Source organism: Melospiza melodia, chromosome 21 (genome assembly GCF_035770615.1).
Source record: "Melospiza melodia melodia isolate bMelMel2 chromosome 21, bMelMel2.pri, whole genome shotgun sequence".
Lineage (NCBI taxonomy): Eukaryota > Metazoa > Chordata > Aves > Passeriformes > Passerellidae > Melospiza > Melospiza melodia.
Genome location: NC_086214.1, coordinates 11,139,791 through 11,159,289, shown reverse-complemented (window position 1 = coordinate 11,159,289; position 19,499 = coordinate 11,139,791). Strand labels below are relative to the sequence as shown.

At 50.5% G+C, this 19,499-nt stretch overlaps 3 protein-coding genes across 5 annotated transcripts; 1 reads left to right on the top strand and 2 right to left on the bottom strand.

Annotated features, from left to right (window-relative positions):
• Positions 1-171: 171 nt before the first annotated feature.
• TAX1BP3 (Tax1 binding protein 3) lies at positions 172-3,864 on the bottom strand. The gene is made up of 4 exons (XM_063174055.1): positions 3,789-3,864; positions 2,352-2,471; positions 1,993-2,070; positions 172-1,771 (listed from the first exon to the last, which is right to left on the bottom strand). Exons 1-4 carry the CDS (start codon positions 3,825-3,827, stop codon positions 1,634-1,636), a joined length of 375 nt encoding a protein of 124 aa, XP_063030125.1. The 5' UTR covers positions 3,828-3,864; the 3' UTR covers positions 172-1,633.
• A 209-nt stretch (positions 3,865-4,073) lies between these two features.
• Positions 4,074-4,799, top strand: EMC6 (ER membrane protein complex subunit 6). Its single transcript, XM_063173677.1, has 2 exons — positions 4,074-4,140; positions 4,243-4,799. The coding sequence occupies exon 2, from the start codon at positions 4,285-4,287 to the stop codon at positions 4,615-4,617; it is 333 nt and encodes a 110-aa protein (XP_063029747.1). The 5' UTR covers positions 4,074-4,140; positions 4,243-4,284; the 3' UTR covers positions 4,618-4,799.
• Positions 4,800-5,377: 578 nt separating this feature from the next.
• P2RX5 (purinergic receptor P2X 5) lies at positions 5,378-16,141 on the bottom strand. Of its 3 annotated transcripts, none has more exons than XM_063173724.1 (12): positions 15,774-16,141; positions 13,075-13,225; positions 12,532-12,720; positions 11,627-11,702; positions 11,030-11,126; positions 10,596-10,676; positions 10,008-10,146; positions 8,915-9,051; positions 8,558-8,651; positions 7,985-8,050; positions 7,559-7,641; positions 5,378-7,184 (listed from the first exon to the last, which is right to left on the bottom strand). In XM_063173724.1, exons 1-12 carry the CDS (start codon positions 15,908-15,910, stop codon positions 7,109-7,111), a joined length of 1,326 nt encoding a protein of 441 aa, XP_063029794.1. In that variant the 5' UTR covers positions 15,911-16,141; the 3' UTR covers positions 5,378-7,108. The 3 variants fall into 3 exon arrangements, with proteins under 3 accessions (XP_063029794.1, XP_063029795.1, XP_063029796.1); XM_063173725.1 differs by having other exon boundaries at positions 12,544-12,720; positions 15,774-16,140; XM_063173726.1 differs by having other exon boundaries at positions 12,649-12,720; positions 15,774-16,135.
• Positions 16,142-19,499: the final 3,358 nt, after the last annotated feature.

The following is a 19,499-nucleotide window of genomic DNA, read 5'->3' as shown; positions in this document are numbered from 1 at the left end:
GTTTAGAACCTGATGTGTCTTTCTAGATCCCAGGTGAGGTTTGACAGCTCCCCCACCAGTGAAACCAGACCCTACTGACCTCAGTAATTCCAAAATCTGCCCTTGAGCCAAAAATGGTCACAGCTAGACGCACCCAAGTGACGTGGCACTCCTAAATAAAAGGAGAAACAGTTCAGGAAAACCAACTTTGTTTTATTGTGTAAAATCAAGTGAAAAAAAAGCAGTACAAATAGCAGTGTATCTTTATAGTAACAAAAATAACTCCAACTTGAAAGACTTATAATTTACTACTGAATTCTTAAGTAACAAAATTCCAAAGCAGGATTGTAGTAATTCCAGAGATACAAAATTGGTAAATAGGCATCTGCTGGTGTGCACAGAACAGTCTGAGATGCATCAATCACAAGGTCCATGGCACAGCAGTCAGGTACTGAATAAATTAGTCTGCCACCTCCTTGTGCTCTATTTACAACAGCTTACCCCAAGGCTGCTTAAGGAAACTATAGATATGTCTAGATCAACTGAAGAGGATTAAAAACTCCAGGTTTTGGGTAACTGTAAAGCTAACTGGCTAACAAACCACAGGATGCTAGATCATGGACTTAGTGTTGCAGCAAGGATCTTCAGCCCTGTGGCATGTTGATTTAAACCACTTAGTGTCCCACTAAAAGTTTAAATTTGGTCAAGAGGCACTTCTGCAAAATTACTGGCATATTCATCTCTTCCATCCTAATTTATAAAAAATCACTGATTTAAGCAAAGTCTTCTAAAAGACAAACCAAAATCCCTCCCATTTCGAGTCTGATAGAAGTGGAATGAAGGACTGAAAACTCTACAGTTACAAGCAGCATTTCTGGTAAGTTCAGGAACATTGTTTTGTTTCCTGCTCCATATTCCCTTCAATTAAACTCAGTTCATCTGATGGTACAAATTGGGAACAAGGAGAATTCAGGTTTTACCCTGGCAGTGAGGCTGAACTGTAGTGACCATGAAGTTGTAGTGTATTTCACAGGCATTGAGCTAACACTTGTGTGTTCCTCAGTTGTTCCTTGCCTGAAGAGGATGCTTTATCCAGGGAATCTTTGCAGGAAACTGTAATGCCCCAAACCCTTCAGCCACTCTATCTTGCACACAGTGATTGATTAGTACAGTGCTCTTCCCCACAGCACTGTGCAGCTCTCAACTCTGGCATTTCAATTTGGTAGCACTGTGAGGGACAGGACAGCTCCCTTCTAAAAGCTTAGGCACAGCAAACCCTCGGGTCTCCCATAGCAGAAACCACATTTCCTCCTAAAAGAGGAGGCTTTTGTGCTACAGAAGAATCCTGTCCAAGTTAAGGCTTTTCCAGTTGCTCTTAGATAACCTGGGTCTGTCCTGTCCTGGAAGCCATGACCACAGAAGTCTTGCCATGTACCTGCAGGGCAGACTTTAGAGAAGCACTCTGCTGAGGGGAGTATTGTTTTACTACTGCCAGTTACACCAGAAGAAGTTAAAATAAAAAAAAAAAGTAGTGTTTACCACAGGTAGGAACATGCACTCCTTCCACACAACCTGTTCCAGTCTAATAGTTGCTTCTTTCTTTGATACCAGTCTATAGATCTCCCTCCCACCCCCTCCCCAGCTGGATGATGGATTAGGACATCATGGATTGCTGCACAGCCTTCTGCAGGGACTGCCTGGTCACCAGCAGCCTGACCACCTCCTCATTCCTTTTGGTCAGCCTCTTCCTGGCCTGGTCATGGGTCACCATTGTCATATCCCAGCCATTCACCTGGGAAAAAACCATAAAATAAGGCAGGTGCAGGGGCTCACAGGTGTCCTGTGACTGTTCTGTCAGAACCACGTAGTGGTTATGGTTATGCCACAGCTCAGTTTATTTATAAACCCCACAAACTATCTTGGGAAGTACCCAGAAGATTATTTTCCCCAGCAGATGTTTCTCTGCACTGTGCAGCTGGTACTGCAGCAGTACTGTCTTATTTTGGTGCTTACCTGCATGATCTTATCTCCAACCTGGAGTCCTGCAACTTCTGCTGGGCCTCCTGCTGTCACTCTTGTTACATAAATACCCTGGGAAAAAATGGAGAGTTCATTTACTAAATGTGGGAGGATTCAGTACTCAAGAGCCATTTGACTGACAACACAAAAAAAAACTCCATAGTGTATTATGAGATTTTAGTCAAAAACAGGCTTATGCAATGCTGGAAAATAGAAAAGGTGGAGAAGTCACTTAAACAACCTCAGCCTGCAAGTGATAATGGGGCAGAGGGTAGCTATGATAGAGGGCAGATGATGATTTGGGCACCTCAGCCTTTGGGAGAGGGAATTGCTACAGAAAAAGATTGCCTGACCTTGTCAGTCTTGTCTTCAGAGAAAGGATTCTGAGTAGGGTCCTGATCAATGCCACCCCCAATGCTGAATCCCAGAATCAAATTGTCACCGTCACGAAGCTTATGTATTTCAATTCTTTGCTGGAAAGAGAAAGAGATCAAATAGCTGAGCATTGTGACGAGTGGAAGAAATTTCAAGTACATTTCAGACACTGGTACTTCAGATCCAGTCAGATTGTTTTTCACAGATATCCCACGACACAGCCCAGCCCCTCAATTACTCAGAGCTCTCCTGCCTGTCCAGAAATAGAAAGGAACAACACTAAAACCAGAGCAGGTCTCTGTAAACATGACTCATGCCTTGATAAGCAGCAGTCACTCATGCCCAGCCTCATCTTGCTCATTACCCACATGCCTTATGTTCCTGCTAGTCCTATCAGCAGAAATAACAACCTATTATTAGGATGGTTCTTTTTCAGGATAACTTTTGTAACCCGGGGCAGGTTCCTCACTGCCCGATGCACAAAGGCATCTGAGCAGCTTTGTGCACTGTGTCAGCACTGTAGAAATGCCAGCTGCTGCAATTCCTGAGCCAGGGTGAAAAGCCACGGTCTTAACTGACACAAAAACCTCTCAAAAGGTCCTTCCACCCTATCTAATGGAAGATGTTCCTGCTCATTCCAGCGGGGTGGATGTCATGACCTTCACGGGTGCCTTCTAACCCAAACCATTCAGTGATCCTCCTGTCACACAGACCTTGAACTGCCCTGCTGAATTCCAAACTCCCTGGATTCCAAACATCCGTGTCCTCAGCGGGAGCACCCACGCAGGCACAGCCCAGACACGGCCAGGGGAAAGCGCAGAATGCCTCCCTCGCACTGCGCGCTGATTAAAGCCATTATCTCACTGTGAAGCTCTGCTTCCTAAACCGCACCCAGACACGCAGGTGCTTATCCTGCCCTCAGAGGGGATCCGCACGGTACCGGTACCGGGAGAACGGCGGGTTCCCTCCCTCTTCTCTCGAGCAGCCTCGGTCCCTCCGCCCGGCGGAGTTTCCCCTCCGTTCTCCCACCCGGTATCGCGGACGGACAATCTGACAGCGGGGAGCGGCCACCGGGCCCGGCGGCGCTGGGGACCGAGCGGCCGCGCCCTTCGCCGGCGGACCGGGGCTGCCCGGGCACCTCCGCCCTCCCACAGCCCGCAGGGCGCTGCCGGCCGGCACCGGTACCGGCACCCGTGTCCCCGTCCTGACCTGCACCCTTCGCCCGCTCCTTCCACACACCCGCGAACCGGAGCTGCCCCGGGGCGGCACCTCCGCCCGGGCACCACCGGCATCCCCCGCTCCATCCCCGCCAGCGGCCCCCGGGCACCACTGGCATTCCCCTCCCCATCCCCGCCAGCAGACCCCGGCACGGCATCCCCCGAATAGCGGTGCCCGCCCCTCCCGTGCCCGCTCACCACCACGGCGGTGACCGGCTGTCCCGGTACGAACGCCATGTCCGCCCCGTCGCCGCCGCCGTCCGAACAAAAGCGCCTCACCCGGCCCCGCCCCTCGCTCCCCGCCAGCCAATCCGGCCCCGCCCCTCTCTCCCCGCCAGCCAATCCGGAGCCGCCCCGCCCACGGCGCGCCGCCCGCTCGGCCGCATCCCGTCGTTCCCCTGGCCAAGATGGCGGCCGGGCGGTGGCGGCGGCGCGGTCGGGGAGGGCCGGGCCCGGCGGGCGGCCCGCGGTGACGGGCGCTGTGCGGGGACCCTCGGCGCGCTGCGAGGCCTGACGGAGCGGCGGGGCTGCGCGCCGCCGTGGATGAGAGGTATGGAGGAAGGGGAGGACGGGCGGGAGGGCCCGCGGGGCTCTCCCGGCGGCCTGAGGGAGGCCGGGCGGGCTCGTTCAGCGCGTGTTTGCTTCACCTCAGTGTCGGTGCGAGCGAGGAGCTGCCCGAGCCCGGCGCGGAGCCATGGCCGCCGTGGTGGCCAAGCGCGAGGGGCCGCAGTTCATCAGCGAGGCGGCGGTGCGGGGCAACGCGGCCATCCTGGACTATTGCCGCACCTCGGTGTCCGCGCTGTCGGGAGCCACGGCCGGGATCCTCGGCCTCACCGGCCTGCACGGCTTCATCTTCTACTTCCTGGCCTCCGTCCTCCTGTCCGTGCTGCTGGTGCTGAAGGCCGGCCGGCGGTGGAACAAGTACTTCAAGTCGCGGAGGCCGCTGTTCACGGGGGGGCTCGTGGGAGGGCTCTTCACCTACGTCCTGTTCTGGACTTTCCTGTACGGAATGGTTCACGTGTACTGATGCACGGAATGTTCGCCGCTGCCGGAGCTGCAGGACTCTTGCCAAAAGTCACTACACCATAGGCCAGCTCACTTTCCAAACTGTTGTCCGTGGCTCGTGTCGTTAATGCTGTTGGTAAATTATGTCCAAGTACGAATTAATCAGTAGCACTGTTCTAATTAAACTGAATGTGAAGCACCGTTTGGATGACTCCTGTATTTGTTTTTTTTTTTTTTTTAAGGATAATTTCTGTCCCTAAAAACAGGCACAGCTGTGGGGTTTGATTGATATAGTGCCTTGTATCCTTGGTGGTTTGGATACACACACCAATTACAATCCCCTCTGGATGTGCTACACACAAATATTGGATTAGTAACACAGCACCCTGAAAAATGAAATTATTTAAAAATAATTCCACTGACACAAGAAAATAATTAAGTTGATGTAAAGGTTTGGTACAGAAACATACATGCAAATGTTCTCTTCCCTCATTGCCATCAGTAAATGCCACTGGCACAGGTGCTTGTCACTGATCTCCAGAAAAGCCACAAAATGGGATAAATCTATCACCCACCATCCAGGTAACGCCTTTCCTCTAGCCCTGTTCCTGCCAAAATAAGTGATTCATTGATTTGCTCACATCACTATCACCACACCAGGTGGTTTGACCTGAAAAAACACTTACAGAGCACTCCCAGGGAGCACTGGCCTAAAGTGACACATTTTATTGCTGAACATGAAACACAAGGAGAAAAAAAAGAGTCAAAGTCAAGAGAGGAGCTCCTGAGAAGGAATCTGGTTATGTTTTATTAACAGCAGGGGTTGTAGGAGTTGTGTTACACAGCCTAAAGAAAGGAAACATTCTAGGGGATCTGGGAGGCCTGGAGACTTAGATTCAGGAAATAGCTTTGGTCCTCTCACAGGAGGATGTTTCAGCAAGTTAAAACAATGGTTTCAGCAGAGCACAGTCAGCTTTGCACGTCAGGAGGAGCTGCTTGCTTGCCAGGAATTGTGCCAGGCCCCGATGGCACGCAGGGGGTTCACTCTGTGTTTCACCATCTAGAAATTGCTCAACTCCAATTAAACCCTGGCAGTCAAAAGCCTGGTGGGAACTCTTGTGCAGTTCCCCACGTGGTGACTCTTGTTTGCCTTGAGGAGAGACTCCTGACATGGAGAAAAGGTTTTGGGTGAGATCAGAGCACCAAAGGTACACAGCTTATCCTAAATGAACTCCAGTGTTTAATTCTATTTTCTAGCCCCATTTTTGGCTCACTACACAGAAGCAGAGGGGAGGAACTAGACTGAGTGGGGTTTGCTGTCAGTGACTGGGTTCAGAGTTTGCCACTAACAGAGGTGAATTTTAATTTAGGATGAACCTGTACCTCAGAGTAACAACCGTAAAGAGGCTGAAGCAGAGGTGGGTGCAGCTGCTGGTGCCATTTGTGCAGACACTCAATGGCAGCAGCTCCCTGATGCCACCCTCAGATGCTGCAGCAGGAGCATCTTTAACTTTTGGTATTCAAAGCATGCACAGAAACATTTAATCTTCATCAGGACAGCTCCCAGTCTGTGGTGATGGGGCAGCATGTACAGAACACAATGAAATTCTTTAAGCCCTTTTCTGAGATTGGTTACATCCTCACATGAGATAAATGGACAAAATGGGCTGCAGGGAGAGTGATTCTGCTGAGAGACAAGCACTTGTGTTTCCTGGAGGTCACTGCTGTTGCAGTAGCAGGCAGATACGTCCTAACTCTCCCTGCTGTTGGTGGATTTGGAGGAGGCTGGCCCAGCCTGTGGCCCTGGCAGAGCTGCCCCTCTCAGTCTGCAGCACAGCCCGGGGTGCTGTGAGAAACAGAGGCACTGAGTGCCCTTCCAGACCTGCCCAGCATGAGAAATCAGGCAGTGGTGCAGCGAGGACAGTCCCAGCAAATGACAGCAGGCACAGGAGGCAGGAGCTGTGCAGGGGCTCCACGTTGCTGCTCAGTGACTGTCCCCCCTGCCTCAGGCCCTGCAGGACCACAGCCCCAGCTCCAGTGCCACATTTCCCTGCATTTCCTGAGCAGAGCTGTCCTGCTGCTTCACACCTGATGTCACACCATCACCCAGGCAGGAGCTGGAGGCAGTGGCTGCCACAGTTGGGTTTCAGCTTCAGCCCTTCCCAAAGTGCTCCCATCACAGCTTTTCTCCACATGGAAGCAAAGCACAGCCACAGGACAATGCTGGCTATTGGCATAAGTACAGATATATCTACCAGTGGATATAAAAACATTCATTTGGTGCCTTCTTTGTCCTTTTATAAAAATCCTTTTATAAATCCATAGTGACGACACGTGTTGCAAGCTCAGGATCCCAGAGAAATCTCAGGGAAGAAAGGCAGTCTTTAGAGAAGGCTTTTTCCTCTGGGAATCCTGATCATAGCAGGCCTGATCTGGGCTATGTCCACCTCCCAGTGCTGGTGTGGTGCCACACCTGTGTGGGTTTCCTGGAGCTGGCAGAGCCTCTGCTGTGCCTAGAGCCCATCGAGCTGCTCCGGGCTCTGATTCCCGTTCAGCGTAGGGCTCGACAGGGACTTCCTGGAGTTGGACCTGGGGAAACAGGCACAGGGACAGGATGAGCAGCTTGGGATTGTTTCAGGAGGCAAAAATGTTCCCAGCCAGGCCTGGCTCACCTTACCCAAAGGCCCCTCCACTTTGCAGTTTCAGAAGGCTCTTGGAGCTGCCCCAATTCCACCCTTGGTCATGAGGGACCAACAGCACGAGGCCATTGCCAGTCCAACCATGACACAGCAGCTGCCTGTGCTCCCCAGCTCACTGCAGCAAGGAATTACAGAGGAAGCCAATAACTTGGCCAAAATCATTTGGAAGAATATAGTTCCCTGGAACTGTGCTCCTGTATCTCCTCTTTTCTATCTCTCTTAACAAAAAGCCATGATTTTTAACACAAAGCCAGGCTCACTTACTTGACTTCCTCGTACTTTTTGCCTCGATAAAAGTTACTCTTCTTGATCAGGTATATCAGCACCAGGTCACAAAAGAAAGCTCCCTGCAAAGGGATAAAACTTTTGTTTAATCTTTGAAACAGAAGAGGAAGTGTTCCTGATGTCATTAGAAATAAACATTAATGAAATAATAATTTATGAACACTGTAGAAGCAGTGTTTTCCTTCATTCACCAGGATATGTATAGATAATATATAGCCTGTGTGGATGTTTAGACTACCAGGTTTATTAACAAATGGTTTTAAGACAGGATACAGACACACACCTGGCAGAGTAATCCGAGTAGTAAAGATTCTGCTGGAGAAGGTTTAAACCCCCCCATCCCATTCTCATCCCATTTGGAATCTGGGTCCCCTGGGGTTACTTTAACACAAAACATTCACTTACAGCTCCCATGAGTGCCAGCCCCGAGCTGATATTGATAATGGTGGGAATGATGTTAAATTTCCCCGCCTGGAAGAACAAAGGTCATGAAGTCACCACTGAGATTACAACCCACAAAACAAACCCAAGGGTGTGGCACTGCCCTGGGGAAGCTGCTGCTGCCCCTGGGTGTGTTTTGTTCCCAGGCACAACCAGGGGGGATTTGCAGTGAGCAATCTTGGAGGCTGAAGGTCTGTCTGTGTGTCTTGGGTCTGACTGTCCCTGGCTGCATTTCTGAGCTTGCATCATCCCTGGATTAGGCTTCTTTTCTCTCTGCAGTGCTTGCACATGGAAAACAAGTCTCTGGGGCACATTTATTTCTGTTGGGCTTTACACAAGCCTGGTTTTAAGTAGAGGAAGTGCAGGCCCAGCTGCACTGCAGGTGATCTCTCTTATATAGGCATTGGATCCACATGGATGGATGGGAAAAGCCCTTTCCTACAACAAGCCAGAGAGGCTGTCCCCACCTCAGAGCTGCCTCCCCCCCACTTCTTTCCTTTCTCTGCAGGCTCTGGCCCACCCTGGCCTGGCCCTCACCTTGCCATTCACCATCACATCGAAGCGGATTCCGTAGGCTTTAATGAGCGTCCGGTAGTCGACCCCCTCAGCATCCCGGTAATACTTGGCAAACCTGGAAAACAGCAATGCTGGATTTAATTCCACCTGCCCATCTGAAGCCTTTCATCCCTTCAAAGAGATCTGTTCCCTTATCAAAGCCAGCTTCAGCCTGCCAGGAGCACTCTCTACCTCCCTCCCTCCTCTGCAGCGCTCTGTGCTCAGCTGCAGCAGGGCCTGGCACAGGCTGGTGCCACTCCACTGCCAACCTCCAGCACCTGCAAGCTCAAACAGCCCAGCCCAGCTGTGGCACTGCATTGTGCCCTCCTCTGTACCCACCTGAAGTTGTACCCAGAAGAGATGGAGGTTTCTGCAGACTTGTTATCCAGCCGGCTAAAAGAATAGTGAGGATTACATTCAGAAGGGGCTTTATCAAGATCACAGTTCCATTCAATCTGAATTCCTATCACACCACCCTTAAAAGAGAGAGACAGGGGGAGTTGTTTAAGCTTAGCTCAGTTAAAGTGTCTTCAAGTCTGTCAGACCCTTGGGCAGATTTTCCCCAGGGGCAAGAAGCAGCTGCACTTCTGGTCAAACAAGGGGGCACACTCCTGCCTGGGCTGAGTTCAGGTGTGTGACATTAATCCCAGTATTACTCTACAACCCCACTTCTCCCTGAGGTTTCTCCTCTCAGGACATTGATTTCATTCCATTCCACTCCACACTTCAGTGGGGAAGATGATTTTTTATGCAGGGGTGGATTTCCAGAGTTCTGGGTTTAATCCAACGCTGTAGTAATAATGTTGAAATTAATAATAATCCCTGCTGGCAGAGCAGCAGTGTGGGCAGCCCTGAATAGAAGATAAGTGACACAACTGTCGTAGACATCTTTTTATGAAAATCCTTTTCTTGGGAGTTTTTCTTCCTGATAAGCTGTGAGGCCTCAGGGAAAAAATGTAAATAATGGTTTTCTGCTGCTGTGGAATGCAACAGGTGGATCTGTGATTGGTCTCATGTGCTTGTTTGTAATTAATGGCCAATCATGGCACAGATGGCTCTCTGTCCAAGCCACAAGCTTCTGTTATTCATTCTTTTCTATTCTTAGCTAGCCTTCTGATGAGAACTTTTCCTTCTATTCTTTTAGTATAGTTTTAATGTAATACATATATAATAAAATAGTAAATCAAACCTTCTGAAATATAGAGTCAACATCCTCGTCTCTTCCCTCATCTGAAAACCCCTGTGAACACCATCACACACAACCAGCTGTTTTAGAGAACCCCCGTTCCCTGGGGACAGGAGAAATGGGACCAGCTTGACTTTAGGCACCTGTGCAGTGCAGTGCAGTGCAGGAGGCAGCTCGCAGGGCAGTGACTCTCAGAGCCTCCCAGTGATCCAGCTGGGAACACCCAGGAGCCCCAGGCACTCCTACCTGCAAGGCCATTTCCTGGAAGTCGCCCCCAGCCCAGCGGACGATGTTGCCCAGCACGAAGATGGGGCAGTAGGGATGCTCCTGGCTGTACCGGCAGCTCTTCAGGTAGGACTCGTTGTCAGTGGCCAGCACGTTCATCCTGCACGTGGGAAACGGGGAAATCCACCTTGGCTCCCCCTTTCCTTGCCTTCAGAGCCTGCAGCAGGACTGCAGAGACAAGAGGCTTCTCCAACACCCTCCGTGCACCCTGAGGGTGTCTCTGCTGCTGGCCTGGGGAAAGCAGCCTGTCCCACAAAAATGATCTCCTGGCCAGCTGAATCTGGGCTCAAGAAAGGACTCACACGGAACAGATTGCCAGACTGCTCCAGGGTGATCTATTTTTCTCAAGAAAAACAATAAGATTCTAGAAATGCCTATCTGAGCCAGGACATGCATATCTCTACACTGGTTTAGTTTGTTCACATTGCATCAGCAAACTAATATTTTTTAAGTCTGCATTTTTTGCCAGCCTTGTCCAGGCACTTTACTTTTCTGTAGGAGGGGGAATGTCTGTTAAGCAGGAGCAGCTCGGGAAGCTGTGGCACTTACTTGGAGAACTTAAACTTGGGGAAGCGAATGGAGTTCTTGATGTAAACAGTGAAGTTTTCTGCACTGCCCAGAAGTGGCTTCCTGCAAGAGAAAGGCTTGTTCTCTGTCTTTGTCCCCTGCCCACATGTGAAATCTTGAATTGCCATTTAGAAGCAGCTTTATCCAGTAGGCTGGATGGCACCAGGCCAGGTGTGCCACTTCCCCCACAGCGCCAGCAAGGGGTTGGTGAGGACATGCAGGTCCAGGGGACACCCCCAGAGCTGGGAGCAGAAGCAGGGGGAGCAGAGGGCCAGTCCTGCCAGGGGGAGCCTTGCAGAGCCCCCTCCTGCACTGAGCAGCCAACATTCCAGCAAGCACCCAAGCAGAGGGGACACAGGAACTGCCCTGGGTGACACACAAGCCGAGCAGCTCAAGCTTGGAAAGCAGACACGTACTTGGGCTTGGATCTTTTCTCCACTGGGCACCAGGCCAGTATCTCACAAGTCCCTCTGCTGCTGCCCCTGTCTTTCAAACAACGGCCAGTCTTAACCCCTGTGAGCAGACAGCACAGAAAAGGTCACACAGCAGGCACCTCCTCTCCTTGCCCACAGGGCATCTGAGAATTCAGGATTTTCCCTCTCCTCCCTGCTGTGAAAGGGCCTCTCAGCTGGAACAAACACCCTCTTGTTGTGCCTCTCAGCAGCCTGGGGTTCCCTGGCCCAGCCAGCACAGAGCTGTGAGCAAGGCAGGGATCTCAATAAAAAAAGGGGAAAGGAAAAAGGGAAGGGGGAAAAGGGGGAAAAGGGGGAAAAGGGGGAAAAGGGGGAAAAGGGGGAAAAGGGGGAAAAGGGGGAAAAGGGGGAAAAGGGGGAAAAGGGGGAAAAGGGGGAAAAGGGGGAAAAGGGGGAAAAGGGGGAAAAGGGGGAAAAGGGGGAAAAGGGGACAAAAGGAAAGGCCTTGATGCTCTCTGCAGTCAGAGATCTGGGGGCTGTACCCAGGCTGAGGGCTCTGAAGGACTCCAGACACAGCTCAGACAGGGACATGTCCCTTACCATTGCCAGCCACCACTGCTTCCCCTTCCAGGCAGTCCGTGTCCCTGTCACACAGGGCATCGGGAATGCTGGCACTCTGCAGAGGGGAAAGGACACAGGTGACAGTGTGACAGGACACCAGAGACACAGAAAGGGGGGTGGGTTCTGTGTGGGCACTAAAACCACACTGCTGAAGTGGTAACTGGGGGTCATGCACAGATATCCCACCACCAGGAGCACCAGCACTCAGCCACACCCTCCCAGTTTTGGGTTCTGCTCAGTCTGGAGAGGGGCAGACTGGAAAAACCAACATTAGTTTCACCAAAGCTAGGCAAGAGGCCACTTTGCTGTAAGATAACCCTACCTTGGATCTAAGCCACAAAATTCTCTGGCCCAATGTGCCCCTGTCCTGGCCACCAGAGGACAGCAGTGCCCTGACCAAGCCAGCTGTGCTCCTGGTGTGACATAGAAAATCCTTCTGCTCCATGGACAAAAATCCATCTGCTCCATGCACAGCACTCCCTGCACAGCCACACACCTCCTCCCCGGGCTCCAACCCACTCCAAACATCTCCACAGAGGATATTCCACAAGCACCTCATGCCTTTGGCCTTTAGGGAATGTTCTGGAAGGAGCTGAGCAGCCACCCCGTGTCTGGGAGGAAACCAGAGCCTGAATGTTCAGCACTTTCCAGGATGGGGCTCTTAAAAAGTCTCCTCTCCCCATAACTACCCTGAGTCACATCAAATTTGTTTTCCCAGGGCCTTTCCTAACCCTGAGCAATCACTGCCTGGTCTCATCTCCAGCTGGGCAGAAATTCAACACCACCTAAAGTCAGGAAGTCTCTGCATGATCAATGCCTCTGGAAGTTAAGACAGCTGAGCCTCCCAGATTTACAGTACTTTCCCAGATTAGCTTTTACACTACAGGAAAAAATACTTGTCTTCCATCCTTCCTTTCTTTGTGGCTCCAGAAGTGTCCTCTGTCAGCTCCTAGCCCCGGTTTTGCAGGGGTCTGGGGGTCAAGGGGCTCAGTTCTTCCTACCTCAGCACACGTGGCTTGTCTCTGGTTTGGGGTCACAATCAGATTTGTCATGACAAAGAAGACACTTTCACCCTGCAATAAACAAAGAGTCAGAAAACTTGGTTTACTCTCAAAGTACTTGTAAATAAGGAGCATGAAGCTCTCTTCAGAAGAGAGCAACCCCTTCTCCCCGTGGCTTTTCAGGCTGAGATACAACACCACCCTTTGTGTGGGTATTTGGATGAATTCCCTCACACTGTGGGTGCAAACACAACCATGAGAGCCATCCCACGGTCCTGGGGGGAGGCAGAGCACCCCCAGCATCTCCAATAAAAAACTCACAGCAGAAAACCCCTTCCAGCATCGCCTTCCTGTATCCCAGCTCCTGCTGATTCACAGGGAAGAGCTGGACAGATCCCTTCAGCACCCACAGGGGGTTTTGCCAACCTGGGGAGGGATGACATAGTCTGCAACATCCCAAATCCTCTCCCCCAGCTCCGAGGTGTTGGTGAAGGCCACCCCTTTCAGCTTGGTGATGACAGAGCTCTGCAGGGACGTGTCTGTGTCCTGGTAGCCTTTCTTGACCACAAACACCCACCTGTGTGAACACAGCAGCGTTAGGGAATGAGTCAGACAGAGAAATTCACACTGAGGTCAAATCAAAACATGCCAATGGCACCAAACCCTCTGACACTGCTACTAAAGGATAAAGTCCTGGACACAAGCTGTGCTTGCCAGCAGTGGAGGAATGTGTAATAACAGGTCATGAGGTAAGAAACCAAAGGCTCCATCTGTGCCCCACTCAGCAGCCTCAGAAAGTGAAAGGAAGAGGAGCAGGGCTGTGTCTTTCTCAGGAGGAAAAACAAGAGAGGCTTTTGCAGGTTCACAAGGGCAGAACTCTCACTTCAGCACACAGAGCCTGAGCCACACACCGGGCTGGGCAGGGAACCCCTCAGCTGAGCTGGCAGGAGCCTGCAGGGATGTTCCCAGCTGGATCCAGCTCCTCTGTGAGCCAGGGTGATGGGGACAGCCTGGCTGCACCCTGGGACTGCCTTGCTGAGCCATCCAGGGAAAGCTTTGCTCCCTCCTCTCCTCTGGAAGCAGCAGGAATTCCATTGCCCTGGGTGAAAACCTCTGGATCAAATGAAACACTTCCAGCTCCCCCACAACACTGCTAAAATCACCTGCCAGGACAATAAATCACCCTTGAAGAAGCTGAAGGTGCTGGGGCAGGTTGGGAGAGGGACAGAGGCTGAATCTGTGGCACAGCTCCCCTTTTCAGGGCTCTCCTGCCCACAGAGGCTGAGCAGCACTGGTGGCACCCAGCCCTTCACCTGCCACGTGTGACAAACCTGCACATGAGCACTGTTATAAACACATATTATAATACTGGCTTTTCACAAGTATTGAAATGTATAATGTCAAAGTAACTTTGCTGTAAAGATATAGTTTATATTTCTGTTAGAGTGGTGAAATAGCTGATAGAAGTATTTTTGTGCTGGGGTAACATTCAATGAACACAAGAAGACCCCTGCTATTGATATTCCAACTGTCAGCACTTACCATCAACAGAAAATATGGCCCAAAGCCCAAACTGGAGGTGATGATAAGAATGATGAAACCACAACCAAGGAATAGAGATCCTCTGAAATGGCAGCCCTGAGGATGAGCCCTGCTCAACAATTCCTGGAACATGTTAACTGGTTTGGGGGGAAGTTTCAATATGCCCAATTGTTTATTAACATGCAACAGGCTGATGCAATAGGAATGGTACATAAAGGCTGGTTCTGAAATGGCCAGGGTGCTCTTGGTGGAATGCCAAGAGGCACCTGGCCGTTAAACCAATTGCTTTATTGACTTTGTCTCCTATTGTCCGTTATTAAACTTCTACATTTTCACAGGAGAGTCAACTCTGTTTTTCACACCCACCCTGGGAAGTTTCCTCCTCTCCCCTTTTCCCAAGAACACTGATTTCTCCCCTCCCAGGAGGGCTCAAAAGCAGATCCCTGCATTTTCTGCAGCCAATCAATGAATCAATGGCAGCCGCATGCTAGAAATAGCCCAGAAGGGTTTGCTGATCCCCACCCCAAGCCAGGATGTGAACAGGGACATGTTCCTGTAAGCCCCAGGCATGGAGGGGTCACTGCAGGGACCATCAGTGACACTGCCAGGGGTTTGCAGGAGCCACAGATGCCAGAGGAGGAGCAGAGCCCTGCCCTGTCCATGCTGTATCTCCCTCAGCAATGCTCTGCACAGGATTCCTCCTCCAGCCAGCCCGTGCCAGAGTGCTGGGGAGCTGCTCTGCTCCCTGGGACTGCACAGCTTTCTATAAATACCCCCAGCACCTAAAAACGACTCTGCTATATTTAATCAGTGGAAACACGAGGTGTGGGAAAGGTGACGGGACCAGGAGCGCAGACAGTGAGGTGTCACCATCTAAAAAGCCCCAGAAACTCAGGAATCAGCAGCACAGGGTGGATAATTCCAGGTCTGAGCGCCTGCAGGGACTGGTCACACACCAGTGTGCCCAGTGTGCTGCAGAACTGGGCCTTTCCCAGGCTGTCCCTGAGCCAATGCCCTGCTCTGAAATGAATGCAAAGCAGCTGACATTGCTGCTGCTGCTGCCTCAGCCCCCACAGCCTGGCTGCTGCAGCCACTCCAGCACAGAAATCCCCCATTTTCTGCTTTTCCCTCCCATCTGCACCTGAGCAGGTCCTGGTGCTGTGCAGAGAGCACAGGTGTGCCCCAAGGCTCAGCACCAGGGCTGATAATGCTCCTTTGTCCTGAGGAGTCACACAGCAGGGTTTGGCACCACTCCCACAAAATATAGAAATAAAGGCATAAATAATGCAGCACAAAGCCATAGACACTGGGTCTATTTTTAACCCAACCTTAATCTGAAGGGTAGAGCTGAATCTAGCCATCCCTAGCAGGTGAAAAATCAGACATAACCTATTAGACACAATAAATGCAGCTGCATAAACCTGTCTGATTACCTGCACTGAAATCAGGCTGTCCCTGTGTGCAGAGTGCCCTAATTTATCTTTATCACAGCAAAATATGTCCTTATCATAGCAAAACCCGTCCTTATCACAGCAAAATCCACCTTTACCACAGCAAAACACGAAGCAGAGTGTGATTCTTACCCCACCAGGTAAGCCAGGATGGAGAGCTGCACCACTCGGTAGAGGACCCCAACCTTCTTGTTCTTGGCAATGACGTATTTCTCGGTTTTATAATCGAAGAGAGACAGAAATAAAGCCTTCCAAGCCACCTGCCCCATGCTCCCAGCTCGCTCGGTGGCTGGAGCAGGCTCAGCTCGCACCACCCACACGTGCAGTGCATGGAAACCTGAGACAGCAGCCCTGCTCTCCTCCTCCTCCTCCTCCTCCTCTTCCTCCTCCCTCAGCTGCTCTCAGCTCAGTCAGGAGCCAGCAGCTGCACTGTCACATCCTTCCTGAGCTGCTTTCCAGCTGATTCATCCCTGGGGATAGCCCCTGGCCCCCTCCAGGTTTCATTTTCTGCCCCTCAGGAAATGTTTGGAATTAAATAGCACAAAGCACAAATCGTGTGTCACAGTGCTCACACAGGCACAGAACGGGCTGGGCTGGAAGGGACCCCACAGGAACCACCCAGCCCAGCCCTCAGCCCTGCACAGACAGCCCAAAAATCCCACCCAGTGTTTGCAAACACTCCTGGAGCCCTGGCAGGCTGTGCCCATTCCCTGGAGCCTGGCAGAGCAGAGGATGCTCAGCATTTTCCTGATCCACCCTGACCCAGCTGCAGCCCTTCCCTGGGTGCTGTCACTGTCACCAGAGCTCTGCAGCATCCAGGGGACACAGGGACGGCCTCTCACCATTTCTCAGTGATTAAAGCCTTTATTCAGCCCTTACAGGATGAATGCATTGGGGTAAATTTTTGATTTCTGACACGTTTGCATGAGCAATGAGAGGCAGAGTCCTTGAGAACCTGTCTGGTTCCCACTCCTTCCCACCAAACCCCAACTTGAGTAACTCATTAATAAACTCTTCATGTGCTTTAGGATAAATCAATGCTCTCCAGGAACTGGACACGAGGAAACAAGCACAGAGGGTGAGCAGCCTGGGTTTGTCTCAGGATAAAACGTGGGCAAGAGCTCCCAGCCAGGCCTGTCTCACCTTGCCCCAAATGTCCCTCCGTGCAGGAAAAGCTCCAGATCTCAGCTCCATGAGGCTTCTGAGCTGCCCCAATTCCACCCTGGTCATGAGGAGCAGCAGCAGGGCAGGGGCAGTGACACAGCAGCTGCCTCTGCTCCCTGCAGAATGAATTACACAGGGAGCCAGCAACTGCTAAACTCATTTCAAGAAACATAATTTCCTGTAATTGACCTCTGTTTGCCAATAACAATTACTGCACTCCTGTATCTCCTGTTATTTCTGTTAGGCAGAAAAATGAAGAAACTGCACAAATCCCTTCCTTGGGAAAATCATTCTTAAGAAGATCTCAGGCTTCATGAAATTGTTAATCCTTCATCCTCCTTAAATTCCATATCAAATTTGAGCAGAGTGTTCTGGTTTTTAATGAAGTTACTCCAAATCACAAGAGAATCGCAACCAGCATCATAAGGAATGAAGAACTCATTTTATCCCTCATCCCAGAGCCATCCCTGGAGTTCCTCTGCAAAGGGAAAGAAACCTTTCTCCAGAAACGTTCTCCATGCAAAGGGAAAGAAACTTTTCTCCCCTTTTCCTCTGCAAAGGGGAAGAAACCTTTCTCTTCTCTCTCTTTGTTCTCTGCAAAACTAGAACACAAACCTGCCTGTGGCCTCCTTGAAACCTGGTGGCTGCCCGGAGCCTTTGCAGTTATTTTCCAGGTCAATTAATCTGAGACAGGTTAAAAAAAAATAAATCCCTAGAGTGAGAAATGTTCTGCTCTAGGCAAGGCCTGAAGGTATAAACCACGTTTGATCACTGAAATGAAAATAAAATTAGAATGCAAAACTGATAATTTCTTGTGGTTTTGGAGGCACCAGCAGAGGCACAGGTGGAATGGCTGTTTTGGAATTAAAAGTTTCTATTTGTGTCAAATGTGCCTCAGAACACTGCTCAGCACAAGCTCCATTTTTGCTGACAATGCTGTTGCTGCAGAAGTTTAACTTGTACTGAGCTGCAAAAACAATTTAGCTGGGACTTTGTGGCACACTCTTGGGTGTTGCTTTTGTCACCTGGTTTTCACAACCGTGGGTTTTGGGTTTTTTTCCCTGACCTGGAGATCAATTCTACTGCTGGGTTTGTCAAAGAATTTGTGGACATTCAAACAAAAGCAGTTTTGTTCATAGCAAGGGACTAAATAACCCAAATTGTCACCAGTTAAAGATGCAAATAATGTAGAATCTCTCAGTTCTTCTCAAGGGACAGAGGCTGAATCTTCACTGCAAGGTATTTCCCTTTTTGACTTCCACATCTTGAATTTCCCATTAAAAAAACCCAAAAAACCCCCAAAAACCTCCATTCCCACCAGGGCTATTTGCTCATTCTGGGAATTCTCTCAGGGAGGATTTCTCCTCCACAACTGAAACTTCTCCTTTCTCTTTTTTTCCCCCTTCAATTCCTGCCATGTCACACCTGTATTTAATTCCTCACACTGCTGACAGTGATTGCCTCCTCATAATTCACAAATTCTCACAGGATGCACATCCCTGCCTGCCCAGGCTGCTCATCATCTCCTCCTCCTCTACCTGCTCCAGAGCTGATCTCAGCCTCTAAAGCCACCTGCAGGGACTGTGAAAATCAAACTTTCAACCTCTGCCCTGACCCAGGGACATTTGAAAGAGTCACATCTGACCCTGGAAAGATTTGAAGATCAGCCCAATAATATCTTTAAATTACACCCAAACAGAGCCTGTGCTTTGCAGGCAGTGGCAGACAGCCCTGGGCAGGACATTGTGATTCACCAGAGCTGGTTTTGGGTTTTTGGGCACTCATCCTGGTCATTCCCAGTGCCAAATGCTCCCTCCAGGCACCCACTGATCCCCACCCTGACTCGGGAATGCTGAGATGTTCCTCCAGCACTGAAAAGCTCCTGCAGTAAATGTTTGAGTGGTGCAGATCCATCTTGTGTCAGAAACAGGCGCCAGAGCAGAGCCTGAAATAGCAGAGACAGGGAGGAAGGAAAGAGGGGATTTGGCAAGGAAATGACCAGGGAAAAGGCAGAGGTCACCTCCCTACATCAGTCATTTAGTTCTTGTCACGCTTGTAAGCAAATATCTGCAGAAAAACAAGGTGGGGAGTCAAAGTTGGGAGAGGGAGTTGCTTCAAACCTCAGTTCACGGCCACAGATATCAGCAATACCAGGCAGGAGCTGCTCTCTGAAGGTGAGGGGTTCGGAGGCAAGAACAGAGAAATGAAATGTGTGGAACCCATGGAGAAAAATGCTCTGTTCAGCTCCTCTTGTAATCTTTGGCTGGGTCAATCAGCACAGCTGCACACCCAGCCCTAATGGAAATGGAATTGTGGGGAGAACTTCTGTCCCAGTCCACAGAGCTGTCTGTAGGAAAGGGGAGAGTGCTGACATTGCAGAACAGATTCTCCATTTCCAGCCTTTGAATGTGCTCCATGTTCCTCCCCAAGTGCTGAATCTCCCATTCACAGTGTAGGAATATTGTTATTATTAGCTGGGACATTCACCCACTGCTCTCCCCCTACCCAAGGAGGGAAAGTTCTTGAGGAAGAGGATCAGAGGAGAAAAAAATAGTGCACATCTAATGAAACCAAGCCATCATGCCCTGTTCTGTGAGGGAGCTGGCACAGGATCAGATAAGAGAAATTAATAAAAGTGCACATAAAACACTGCTGAGAGACTGAGTGCAAGGAGAGCTGTGCTGTGTTGCCCTG